The sequence below is a fragment of the Megascapheus bottae genome, chromosome 14 (genome assembly GCF_031878675.1).
Source record: "Megascapheus bottae isolate mThoBot1 chromosome 14, mThoBot2.hap1, whole genome shotgun sequence".
Taxonomy (NCBI): domain Eukaryota; kingdom Metazoa; phylum Chordata; class Mammalia; order Rodentia; family Geomyidae; genus Megascapheus; species Megascapheus bottae.
Window position 1 is genome coordinate 46,165,643 of NC_143522.1, and position 14,003 is coordinate 46,179,645.

Below are 14,003 nucleotides of genomic sequence, written 5' to 3' on the forward strand. Positions count from 1 at the left end.
ATCCCAGAGACAGGACTTGAGGGAGTAGGAAGAAAACAGGATATCTAGGTGATTCTGGCTGTTCAGGAGGCTGCGATCTGAGGATTACAACTCAAAGCCAAACCAGGCAGGAAAGTACATGAGACACTTATCTCCAATTAGCTGGGAGTGGGGGAAGCCAGTGGTGGAACAACATCTTTATTGGTAGAGTGTCAGCATTGAGGGGAAAAGCTAAGCAAGTGAGAATGTGAAACCCTGAGTTCAAACCCCAGTATGAGGTGAGAGTGGATAGAGTAGAGAGAAGCAAAAAGAAAACCTTTAAATTCCAGCAATCTATTTTGATTTCTGAATGGTAGTCTTTGTATGGAGCAGGAACTGGCTTTCAATACCAAACCTACTTTCTTTTTTCTCCATGGACAGACTTCACTCACAATTAAACTGGATTCATTTTCAATCAATCATCTGAACCATTCATTCAATCTACTTCTGCAAAGTGTTCATATATCTTCCCAATGAGGGGTTGACATTGTAGTTCAATGCATTTTCATTGCTGAATAAATTAATAAAGTGGATTGGGTCAAATTATAAAATTAAATCTCAGTCCCCGTATAAGTTTCTTAAATCATAGAAATCTATTACTGGTCCAAGACCTTTCAAGTTTCTGTGGAGGCTTGGTTAGCTGCTGATACACCAGGTTAAGTTTGGAAAGTCTCAGTCCTTTCTTCTCTTTCAACTTTCTTCTCTTGGGATATACAATGTAAGTAATGCCAGCTTTTTTCGATGCTTCAATGAGAGAGAGAGACGATTTTTTTTTGTCCTGTGTGTTATCAAAGATTTCATCTATACTCCCTTTCACAGAGGTGTCCGACATCTGTTTCTTAAAAAGATGAGCCTCTTGGGCCTGGGCTTTCTGGATGTTCAGCACTTTGATATTGCTTCGTATGTCATCCTTTAACTCGAATAACTGGGTGTCCTGCTTCCCCAAATCAGGAGCAGATTTTGCTCTCTTTAGTAAGGAAACAAAAAGGTAGGAATAAAAAGTCATAAAATCTATTTAGTCTTGCTCTACACCCACAGTTAACTCCATTCATTAACTTAGCATTAATGTACTTTATTGAAAACTTTGAACTATGGTTTCTCTTTAAAATATATTAGTAAATATTCATCAGACAAAAATAATGAGTTTTATGGTAACATTTTTGTATATGCATGCATGTGTTTTGATCACAATTATCCCCCTTATTCTTATCTCCTCTTCATTTCTCTCCTTTGGCTGGTCTCCTTCCTCTTTCAGAATTGTTACTCTACTACTTTCATGGTTTTTTTTTTTTTTTACCAACTCTATTTTGCGTATGTCACTGGGCCTCTGGACCTTGCTGGCTCATGCATTTAAATCCTAGCTACTCGAGAGACTGTGATCCAGATAGAAGCCAGGTAAGGCAGAAAAATCTGAGACTATCTCCAGCTAACCAGCAAAATGCCAGACAGAAAGCATGGCTCAAGTAGTAGAATACTAACCATGGTCAAATAAGCTGTGTGAAAGTGAGAACCTGAATTAAAGCCCTGGAGCCAGCAAAAAAAAAAAGGGGGTAAAAAAGATTCAAATGTGAGAGAAAACATGTATTCTTTATCTTTCTCAGTCAGGTTTATTTAGCTTAACATTATAAAGCCCTAAGTTCAAACCAATGGTACAAGCAAAAATGAATAAATAAATAAAATGAAAATAATAATTAATTAACAAACAAGTAAATAAATATAAACAAATCCCACATGTGAGACAAAACAAGTAATATTTTTCTTTCTTAATCTGGCTAATTTTAGCAAGTTGAACTCCATTCTACCTGTGTTCCAACAGATAACATAATTTCATTTTTCTTTATAACTGAATAATTTTCCTTATGGCTGAAAAACCATATTCTGTTTTTCTATGAATCTACTGATGGGTAGCAAGAATAATTCCATAGCCTGGTAATTGCAAATAATGTTGTGCTAAACATGGATATGCAGGCATCTTTATTATGTGCAGTTATACTCAGGGTTGCTAGACTTGGATCACATGGAAATTCTAGTTTGGGTTTCCATAATTGCTAGACTTCTATTCCCATCAACAGTGTATGAGAGTTTCTTCCCCACATCAGTGATAGCACTGGCTGTTATTTGCTTTCTTGGTGACTTGCTCTTCTGACTGGGGCAAAATACAATCTCAATGTAGTTTTGATGTGTATTTGCTTTATGGTTAAGAATGTTGAATATTTTTCATGTACTTATTGGGCTTTTTGTTGTTATTTTGCTCTTTTTTGACAGCACTGAGGTTTGAACTTCAGGCTTTAAGCTTACTATGTAGACACATTACCACTTGAGCCACATCCTCTGACTTTTTACTAGGCGTTTGTACTTCTTTTGAAGAGCATATGCTCAGCTAACCTGACTAATTAACTGGGTTATTCTTTCAGTAATATTTCCTGATTTCTTTGTAGACTGGATATTAATCCAGTTGGATGAATGGCTAAGAAAGATTTTTCTCTCATGTTTTTATTAGCCACTACATCAGCTACAGAATATCTTCATTATTATATTTCTGCCATGTTTACTACATATTTCAATTAATCTCACCCATGTATCACATGCCCCTAACCCTCAGTACCCTCTTTCTAAAACAATTTTCATGACTGTCATAGTTGTAGATAACTTATATTTTTGTTTTTTTTCTGCCGGGCCTGTGGCTTGAACTTAGGGCCCGGGCACTGTCCTGAGCTTTCTCAAGTCTAGCACTCTACCAATTGAACCACAGCACCACTTCTGGCTCTTTCTGTGTATGTGGTTCCAAAGAATCAGACCCAGGGCTTCTTGCATGCAAGGCAAGCGCTTTACCACTAGGCCACACTCCTAGCCAGTTGTACAAAATCTATTTTGATCATATTCAACTTCCTTCATCCTCCTTGTTAGCTCATCTCCTTCCCATTAGTTTTGAACACTTGACAGTCTATTTCCATATACCCACTTTTATATGTTCCTGTTAACAGATTTCATTGAATTTCTTCATATTTTTATATATAATTGCAATTCATTATAGAATTATTTACCCTTTTTCTTTCCTTTCTTGTTTCTCCTTCTCCTCCTAAGTGGTTTCTTAGTTTGATTTTAATACTCTGTGTATTCATGTAAATAATTTATGTATATGGATACATGTCTATATATATATATATGTTCATAGGTATGTATAGGTCTTTAAGGTCTAGCTTTCACATGACTGTAAATATGCAATATATTAGGGTTTGATTTTGGTTTGTCTCAAATATGTCCTCCAACTACCTCCTTTATCCTCCATTATCTTTACGACTATGCAGTAGTCTAACACACACACACACACACACACACACACACACACACACATGAGTACAGATAGGTATTGCCACATATTCATTATCTATTCATCTGTTATTGGACCCCAGCTGATTCCATCATTTGGCTTTTGGAAACATTATTGCAACAAATACAAATATTCAGGTGTCTTTCTGGTATATTGGTTTAATGATATGGAATGATGTGACTTTTTGTGTTATCCTTGTCCAGAGGTCATGCTAATCTCTGTGTCTTTCCAATTTTAGCATGTGTCTTCCAAAGCAAGCACAAAGCTTTTCAATTGGATGCAATCCCACTTGCCCATTTTTTGCTATTATTCCCTATCTATTCGATTCCTATTCAGACAGTCTCGCCCTATGCCTGTATCTTCAAGTGTTTTCCAGTGTTTTAATTTAGTAGTTTCACAATTTCAGGTCTTACATTATGGCCTTCAGTCCGGTTTGAATTTATACACGTGAGAGACAGTGATCTGGTTTCAGCCTTCTGCATGAATATATCCAATATTCCAAGTACTCTTTGTCTTTTCTCCAACATATGTTAAGAATTTCTCATCCCACTACTTATTTGAAACTGTTCATCAGCTCAAAGAGTTTTCTGGAGTTTTCAGAATATTGTAAGTATGAATTGTTGGCAAGTATAGATAACTGGACCTCTTCATGTCTTATTTGTATCTTTTCATTATTATTATTTTCCCCTGCCTTACTGCTCCAAGAATTCAAGCCCTAGGCTGAATAAGAATGGAGGTCACGAAGACCCCGGGTTCGATTCATCGGTACCACATATATAGAAAAAAGCCAGAAGTGGTGCTGAGGCTCAGGTGGTAGAGTTCTAGCCTTGAGAAAGTCCAAGGACTGTGCTCAGGCCCTGAGCTCAAGCCCAGGACTGGCAAAAAAAAAAAAAAGAATGGAGATCACTGCTTTGTTTTGTTCCTGACTTCAAAGTAAAGCAGTCCAGTTTTTCCATGCAGGGTAATGGTGGTTCTCAGTTTGTTGTGTAGAGTCTTCATTGTGTTACAGTACATTCCTTCTACTCCTAGTGTCTTTGGGACTACTGGGTGTTTGGATGTTGCCAAAGGCGTTTTATATATCTAATGAGAGGATCATATCTTTTTGTCTCTTCATTTCTACTTATGATCTGTATTATGCTTACTGATTTGCATATGGTGGAACCACCCATGTATTTCCAGAACAAAACTAACTTGATTATATGATACTTCAATGTGCTGTTGAATTATTGGTTTGAAATGTTTTATGAAGGATTTTTGCAAAGTGACCTATCAGTTTCTATGTGTCCCCTTATTTACTCACTATCAAAGTGATGATGAAGTCATAGGATAAATTTGGTAGCATTTCTGCTCTTTCTGTTTCATGGGATAGTTTGAGGAATACTGACATTCTTAAAGAGTCTAGTAGGATTCCTAAGATTACGCAAAAGTCAAATCAAATTAACAATAAATGAGTGAAAGCAACGCATAATAAATTCATTTGTTTTCATTAGTACAAATAGATACATATTAATTATGTTTTTGTATATTTTAACTGAAAGCAAACACCATATATCTATATGTCTAGCTCTCTCATTTCACTTTATATCCAAAAAAAGATAAAATGAACAAAAACCTATTTGAGTCTATTTTCAAAAATGTTTTAAAAACACTGAATTTCTGTCATACTATAAAAATATGTTCTCCAACAGTTTTCAATTCAGTATGTATAGCATAAACAACAAAATTTTATTCTATTATTTATTCTAATTATTAGAGAATCAATCTAATACTTTATTTAACATTATAAAAATTATAAATAATTTTAATAATCATATCACTAAACATAATCACTACTAACAAAAATTTATTTTAAATTCTTTAATATATCATTTCTTATAGAGCCACTGTCAACACAATGCATTGTCTTATGCTAATACTGTTATTTCTTTATAATCAATTTCTTTATAACCTTTATAATATATAATCTTTATAATTTCTGTATGACCTATTCAGACTCAGATTCTGAAAGCTAACAATTTCATGCAAGCTAGTTTTATTTTTTGTCTTTTTTTATTGTGATTAATAGAAGGGTTACAGTTATATTCAGCAGATAGAAAGTGCATTACTTAACAATCATTGCTACCCCTTCTTGTGTTTTTGTCCTCATTTCCCTGCCCCACTCCCTCCCCTCATCTTGTTTCTCCCTTCCCTATCCTACTTCAAATAACCAAATAAACATATATACAATATATCAGATAACAAGGTGAGCTACAATAACAGTATGAGATAACCAAGGGACAACAAAAGAAATGAGAAATAACATAGTACATTAAAAACAGCAATCTCACATTATATGGCTCTTGTTTCCATATCCTGGAGGTCCTTTCATTTAGCCTCATCCTATATGGCCTTATGTATCTAGGTTTTCCCTATTGTAATCCTCTACTAGAATAGTCCAAGGTTTATACTACTTATGACAAATGAGGGAAACCATTGAACCTATGTTCCTTTGAGTCTGGCTTATGTCACATAATATGATTTTTTCCAAGTCTTTATATTTCCTTACAAATGGGGTGATATCGTTCTTTCTGATGGCAGCATAGAATTCCATTGTGTATAAATACCACATCTTGTTGATCCACTCATCAACTGAGGGGCATTTATGTTGGTTCCTTATCTTTGCTATGGTAAATAGTACTGCAATGAACATCATTAAGTAAAGTACAGCAAAGACATGAACTCTCTATGACTTCTTATATTCTCACATCTCAAGAAACTATATTTGTAACACATTATAAACATTTTCTAGTAAATTATCATGTGATTATTATGTAGAATACATATGGACTCTTGAGAAGAGCACAAAGTGATTATTTCTGCTAAAAGTACAAACAATTCTTTTTAGAAGTAAAAGCTGCAGAGTTACATTACCTTCCAATATGTCAATTTTGTTCTGTGAGGTCTTTGTATATTTTCATATGATCCAGCTTTTCTTAGTATGAAAGACTGTAAAAGAATCAAATAGCTTTAGACACTACAAAATAGGCTAAAATATGTGACAGCAAATGGTCATTTAAATAGTGGTCTTTAATTTTAATTAATTCAAGTAATCAGAATATAAGTTCTATTGATTTTGAAATTATTGACCCAAAATAGAAGAGCAAAACTTCAAAACATCAATTTATGTTAATAAATTCTTTAATAAAAAAATCAATTTAGATAGATTATAAAGAAAATCTTGATTTTTTTAATTCAACTTGAAATAACAAACATCAAGAGCCAATATGTGCAAGATTTATAATGTAAATTTTGAGAATCAGGTGTGGCCAATGGTTTGTGCTTGTAATCTTAGCTAATTCAGGAGGCTGAGATCTGAGGACCATGATTTGAAGTCAACCTGGCCAGACAAATCTTCTCTCCAATTAACAAACAAGTTGATGCCAGAGGAGCTGGAGTTAGTGATAAAATGCCAGCTTTGGTAATTAATTGGAGACAAGAGTGTCATGGTACTATCACAAACTACAAAGTGATGAAGGCTTTCCAGCCTAGAAGGAGTGTGATTGGTTAATTTGATTATTTCTTCATTGACAGCTACTGCTGTAGAGGCTATAGATGAAATAGTAAATATGAGCATTATTAGCAAGGTCAGTGAAGAATGAAATGATTAAACATACGTTAGAAACATATTTAATAAATGAAAAAGAAACAAGGCAGCCTGGCATTAGTGGCTTATACTTGTAACCCTAGCTATTCAGGAGATAGAGATCTGAGGATCACAGTTCAGATACAGCCCAGACAGGAAACTCAATGAGACTCTTATCTCCAGTTAATCACCAAAAGCCAGAAGTTGAGTTGTGGCTCAAGTGGGGAAGTTCCAGCCTGAGAAGAAAGAACTAAGGGATAATACCCAAGCCTTGAGTTAAATCCCTAGTACCAGAACTGAGAAGGAAGGAAGGAAGGAAGGAAGGGAGAAGGGAAGAAAGGAGAAGGGAAGAGAAGGGATGGAAGGGAGGGAGAGAGGGAAGGAAGGAAAGAAGGAGGGGAGGGGAGGGGAGGAGAGGGAAGGGAAGGGAAGGGAAGGGAAGGGAAGGGACCAAAGGAGAGGAGGAGAAAATAAGGAGAGAGGGAAAAAGAGAAGTGAGAGGGCGGGAGAATGGGTTTTCTGACTGCAAAGGGTAGGGTGAGGGGATAGTGGCAAGATAGAAAACTTAACCTAATCAGTAGACTAAAAAATGGAACTTTTGTCCACAGGACATTAAGTCTCTCTAATATACCATGCTCTTTTATTCCCACATTACTGAGAGGGAGGTAGCAGACTGAAAGCATTAATGGAAGAAAATGGTTTACTGTTTGTCTCCCATGAATGTCGGGCACAAATAAACTAATTATACAAATTTCATGCTTCTCTTCTTCCCTCAGTTACTGTCTCCTTTTTCTCCAATCCTACTCAGTTACTTCATAAGCATACTTGGATACACTGCAATGACAATGAAGCCTTAAGTCTGCATCAAATCATTCCAATATTTGGTCAAAAGCCTCAAGCATCCATTTCTTTAATCATTTAAAACATCGGCAAAAGTGACTGGATATCCTTCAGATACTCTGCTAGTATTAGTTTATAAAATCGTCTGAGAGTCATAAAGACAGCACATTTGCAGAAGGAAAAAATTTTTTCTCATCTATGATGCCATCCATCACCTGATCTGAGATATTTCCACAAAGAGAAAACACCTTGAAATAATGTGTATGACTATTAAAAATTATTTCTGAACTCTAAGTGGATATAATAACTAACAGTTCAGAACAAGATATACATACCTTAATACTTTGCTTGCGACCAGTCTCTAATATTGTGATATTTTCCTTGCTTTCAAAAAGTAGTTTTTCAGTTAAAAGTTTGCTTGTTCGAACACTCTGTGGTAAAAAGATAAACATTTGAAACTATATTATGGAACATCTTAACGTCTTTCTGATCCCTGTTACTTCATCATTCAACATTCTTACCAAGCCTTTTAAAAAATTATGTAAGGGGAAAAGTGTTTAGTAAATACTTTCCAGAGATGCATTAAATCCAACTACAGGCTGAATATTTAGCCAAAATTCACAATATAGTTTCAGGTCCAGCACATAAACTATGCATACTACCAATGACTTAATATATATTGATATATCTAACTGACTATAAGGCAAATATTAAATTCCAAGAAATATGTATTCTGAAGAATATATTTTATGTTAAGAACTAAGAACCTGGTGGGTCACGCTACTCAGGAGGCTGAGATCTGAGGATCAAGATTCAAAGACAGCCGGGCACAAAAGGACCAGAGACTCTTATCTCCAATTAACCTCTAGAAAGTGGGAAGTGGGGCTTGGCTCAAGGATATGGGGGTAACTTTGAGATGAAGCGCTCAGGGACAGTGCCCAGGCCGAGTTCAAGCCCCTGACCACCCCCACAAAAAAAAACTAAGAATAAAATGAAAACAAAATAATTCCAACAAAATAAAGTTTAAAATACATAAATCCCATCAAATTAAAATTAAAAATACACAAATGCTGCATAGAAAATAAATAAAACTGGTGTTTCACACCTGTAATTCTAGCTACTCTGGAGGCTGAGAAGCCAGCCAAGGCAGCAAAGTTCACGATACTCTTACCTCCTATTAAGTACCACATAGACAGTAGTGGGCTTGTGGCTCAAGTGGCAGAGCACCAGCTTTGAACAAATAGCTAAGCAACAGACCCAAGCTCTGTGTTCAAGCCCCAGTACTAGCACCAAGAAAAAGAAAAGAAACAATAGAAATTATTTTGACAACAAATGGTAACACTAAAGAAGATTTAGTAAAATAAATGAAATATCCTTACCAAATCAAAGTAACAATTATGAGAGGGAAAAATGTTTAGAAAACACTTTTCAAAGAGTCATGAAATCCAAACACAGGCTTAATGTTTCAAAAAATTAACAATGGTTTCAGCTTCAACACATACAAATAGCTACGTATAATACTGTTCATTGAGTTCATCAATACATATTGATAAATGTAGTTAACTATGAGGCAAATATGATTAAATTCCAAGAAATAGGTATTCTAGAGAATATATTTTACATTAAGAATAAAAATTAAAGAAATTTGCAAACTATTTCACATTACTTTAAAACGATGAAAAGGACTTTTTAAGGAATTAAATTTTCAGCATACAAAACCTATTAAAAGCCCAAACACAGCTTCAATATTAAAGCGTAACAAGGGAGCCAATAACAGTAAAAGTTCAAAAGAGAAATATAGAAACTTTCAGAAAAACAAAAATTTACTGAAAAATTAACTCAAAATAGTTACTCTCAAATTTTTTTTTAACCAAGGAAGTGATTTCACTCATTTTTTTCCCTGACTGGCCATGATGTGTAATAGTGTATTATATATCATAAACAATGATAAAAATCTGAATTTATGGTTCTTTATTGATAGCATAGTAGCTTGACAGAGGGTAATGCTTTTATCAATTAAAGTTAATGAGAAAACAATTCAACTTTCTAAATTCTATTCTAGATTTAAAAATATCAAGAGACTAAATCCACTAGCACAACGATGCTCATTGCAGCACTATTTACCATAGCAAAGATATGGAACCAACCCAGATGTCCCTCAGTTGATGAGTGGATCAACAACATGTGGTATTTGTACACAATGGAATTCTACGCTGCTGTAGGAAAGAATGACATCATCCCATTTGTTAGGAAATGGAAAAACTTAGAAAAAATCATATTAAGTGAAGCAAGCCAGACTCAAAGGAACATAGGCTCAATGGTTTCCCTCATTTGTCATAATCAGTAGAAACCTTGGGCTCTCCTAGCAGAGATTTGCAATAGAGCAAAACCTAGATACATAAGGCCATACAGTATGAAATGAAAGGACCTCTAGGATATAGAAACAAAAGCCATATAATGAGTGATTGTTGTCCTTAATGCACTATGTTATCTTCATCTCTTTTGCTGTCCCTTGGTTATCTCATATTGTTGCAGTATCTCACTTTGTTATCTGATATATTGGATATATTTGCATTTGGTTATTTGAAATTGGATAAGGAAGGGGGAAAAACAAAATGAGGGGTGGGGGTGCGGGGAGGGAAATGGGGACCAAGACATGAGAAAGGGTATCGATGTATGTGAATTAATGCACCTTCTATCGGGTGAATATAATGTAACCCTTCTATTAATTACAATAAAAATATATGAAAAAAATATCAAAGAGATCATTAAGAACAGAAAGAAAAACAATATCACATTAGAAATACAGATTAAGGGACGCTGCCTAGCTCTCTCTCACAAAAAGAGAGAACCAGGGCGTCCCACGAGTCAATTACCTTAAGAAATATACAACAACAAACTCAAAAAGCAGGGCCAGAAGTTTGGCCTAGTGGTAGAGTGCTTGCCTAGCATGCACGAAGACCCGGGTTCAATTCCTTGGTACCACATGCATAGAAAAAAGCTGGAAGTGGTGCTGAGGCTCAAGTGGTAGAGCTCTAGCCTTGAGAAAGTCCAAGGACAGGGCTCAGACCCTGAGCTCAAGCCCAGGACTGACAAAAGAAAACCAAACAAACAAACTCAAAAAGCAGTGGAGAAGGACTCAAACCAGAAAAGAAATCCAGATAAAGCTTACATCCAACTGTCTCAAAGAATTCGGAACAGGAGGACCCCTCCCCACCTCTTACCGCCTGCTCTGAGCAACAAAAAGCCCCGGCGGAGGGCACTGGGCCAGGCAGCCCCGACCGCTGCAGAAACCAGCATAGGACCGGGCCAGCAAGCTGCAGGTGCTGAACCAGAACAGCAAGCAGCAGAACCCAGACTCGGACCACAGGTGGCAGCGGAGATCCGAGGGGAGTGCATGATTCCCCAACACTGTGGAGCACCCACAGCCAAACGCAGAGGCGTGAGTAGCACAGCGGGTCCCCAAACCCATCAGGAAAGCAGAGCTGGTGCCAAGCAATAGAACTTAACACAGACCCCTCCACCACGCAGGAGAAAGACTGCCAGGAGCAGGGGGGCAAGGAATTTGGAATCCCCCAACAGCCCCCTCCCCCAGGCCATTGACTGGAGACTGACAGGTGGGCAGGCGCTAACACACAGCACACCACCAAAGGAGGTGGAGGTGTCGCAGCCCCCACCCGCCCAACAGGCTCCTCTCCCAGGCCTCTGACTGGAGTCCCACAGGCGGGCTATGCTAAGACCCAGCACCCCACCAGGGGAGGCGGAGGTGTCCCAGCTCCCACCAGCCCAACAGATTCCTCTCCCAGGCCACTGGGTATGGGGGGATGGGGGGCGCTGAAACCCTGCCTTACAACAGCGGGTGAGGTGTGCAGGAAAATAGGAGCCAGCATCGGTCCCCCTCAAATCTTGAGCCGGGCATCATCCAGCTGGGAATCCTCAGCAAGACAGCACTGAGGGGTCCCCCCACAGTCACAGACTCCTGGCCAAAGCAGCAGAAACACAGCAGGGAACTGAAGGGCCGACCAGCAGCCAGGCTGGCCTTCTGAGCATCAGAAAGGAGCAGCTCCACCCTTGGAGCCCACATCCTCAGCTGGGCCCCACCCCTGGGAACAGAGTGGTCACCTGCTGTTCCTGCTGAGAGCCCCTGGAAACTCCCAAACCACAGATCCTTGGCCAGGGGCCCGCTCCTTGAAACAGCACAGGAAAACCAACCATCTCCCCAGCACGCTCAGACTGAAGCTCGCAGATCCATCCCACGGCCCTCTGTGAGGCCACTGGTTGGACTGAGAGCTAGTCATGCAGCAACACATAAGTTTTATCTAATACTCTCCAAACTTTGTACTCAAATATGCTACCTGCTTACCAACTTAGGTCAGTTATCCTTACACTATACCTTTTCTTTATTACTATAATAATCTTACACTCCTACGTTATTCCTCTCATACCTCCCCTGTTCTCTCTCATACTATTTTTCTATCTCTGGTCCTCTGTACATCTTTCAACCCTTATAATGCTTAGATCTACACTAGATGGCTATTGAGCAATACTGTATATCTAGGTGTTCAATTATACTCTAAGTACAGAGGGACTTAAATACAATAGAGATTGGATTGAGAGGCTTATTGTTTTGGTCATAAATCAGTTATCAGTGGTTGTATTAGACTGGTCTGTAAGTGCACAAAAAGAAAGACTGATAATACCAATAAAAATTGTGAACATCTAGTATCTGCCAGCTAAAGTGGTCTAGGTTGGTTATATCTGAAAAACTATAATCTTGTTTAGTATTAATCGTGCTCCCATTTTCAAAAGGGCTGAACAAGAAACTCAAGAAAAAGGTCAAATCAAGGAATAACACCCCCCACCCAATATAAACAGACAGTGGAACAGTCACTGGCAAACCTAGAGGAGAGTCTTCCAAGTGCTATACAACTGCAATTGATAAACACCATTAATGAAAAATGTGAAAATATAAAGAAAGAGATAAGGGAGGAAGCCATAGCTAAACAAGAGGAAACCATAAACAAGGTGATAAGTGAAAAAGGAGAAGTCATAAAGGAGGCCATAATAAAGATTTTTCAAAGAAAAATGAATGAATTCAAAGAATCCATAAACAAAAAGGTGACCGAACTCCAGCAAATGTCCAAAGAAAATAAAGCTACAGAACTAACCACTCAAATGGAAATCAAAGAGCTAAAGAAATCCATACATGATCTAAAAGAAGAGATGCAAGGCATCAAAAATGAGCAATTAGAAGCAAGGCAGATGAAGAATAAAGTAGATAGCTTTGTGAGCAGGTTAGACAATGCAGAAGAGAGACTTTCCGGGGTTGAAGATAATTTAGTTGTTATAGAGAAAGAACAAAAAATGAGTCAATCCAAATCTAAGAAATATGAGAGAGTGCTTCAGGAGGTCCAAGATAAAATTAGGAAGCTTAATTTAAGGCTAATTGGCATTGAGGAGGGTCTGGAGAAAGAGGTCAATGGTATTGGAAATATACTTATGGGAATCATCTCAGAGAACTTCCCAAATATCCAGAAGGGCAGGCCCATCCAGATACAAGAAGCTTTTAGAACCCCAAACAGACCTGACTAGAAAAGGACATCCTACCACCACATTTTAATCCGAACTGGATCAATAGAGACCAAAAAAAGGATCCTAAAGGTAGCCAGGGAGAAGGGATCAATCACGTGTAAAGGCAAACCAATCAGAATAACCCCAGATTTCTCAGCAGAGACCATGCAAGCAAGAAGTGACTGGAAGCATATATGTCATGCCCTTAAGTCAAATAACTACCAACCAAGAATACTGTACCCAGCTAAGCTATCATTCATAACTGAGGGAACAATAAAAACATTGCATTCCAGGGAAAAGCTGCAACATTATGTAGCAACCAAACCAACATTACAAAAAATTCTCAAAGATGTTCCACACATAGAAAACAAACATAAATACAATACAGAGAAAGAAAGGGCACCTAAACATCATACCATTTAAATACCACAAGAATTGTCAAGACACAGGCCCTAATGAAAGCTTTTCAAAATGGTAGAAACTAATACATATCTCTCAATCCTAACTCTCAATATCAATGGACTTAACTCTCCAATTAAACAGCATAGTCTGTCTAGTTAGATCAAAAAGCAAGATCCATCATTCTGCTGTCTTCAAGAGACACATCTTAACCCCCAAAAA

At 37.5% G+C, this 14,003-nt stretch overlaps 1 protein-coding gene and 1 non-coding gene across 2 annotated transcripts in view; both read right to left on the reverse strand.

Annotated features, from left to right (window-relative positions):
• Positions 1-14,003, reverse strand: part of Ttc6 (tetratricopeptide repeat domain 6) — a 166,170-nt gene that overhangs the window by 66,753 nt on the left and 85,414 nt on the right. The window contains exons 9-11 of the mRNA XM_090345129.1: positions 8,147-8,242; positions 6,260-6,334; positions 630-985 (exon numbers count right to left, since the gene is read on the reverse strand). Coding sequence (XP_090201255.1) covers positions 630-985; positions 6,260-6,334; positions 8,147-8,242 — 527 coding nt within the window. The remainder of the gene's footprint in view (positions 1-629; positions 986-6,259; positions 6,335-8,146; positions 8,243-14,003) is intronic.
• Positions 3,510-3,610, reverse strand: LOC150055176 (U6 spliceosomal RNA). The gene has a single exon (XR_016537701.1). It is a non-coding gene; the product is annotated as a U6 spliceosomal RNA (small nuclear RNA).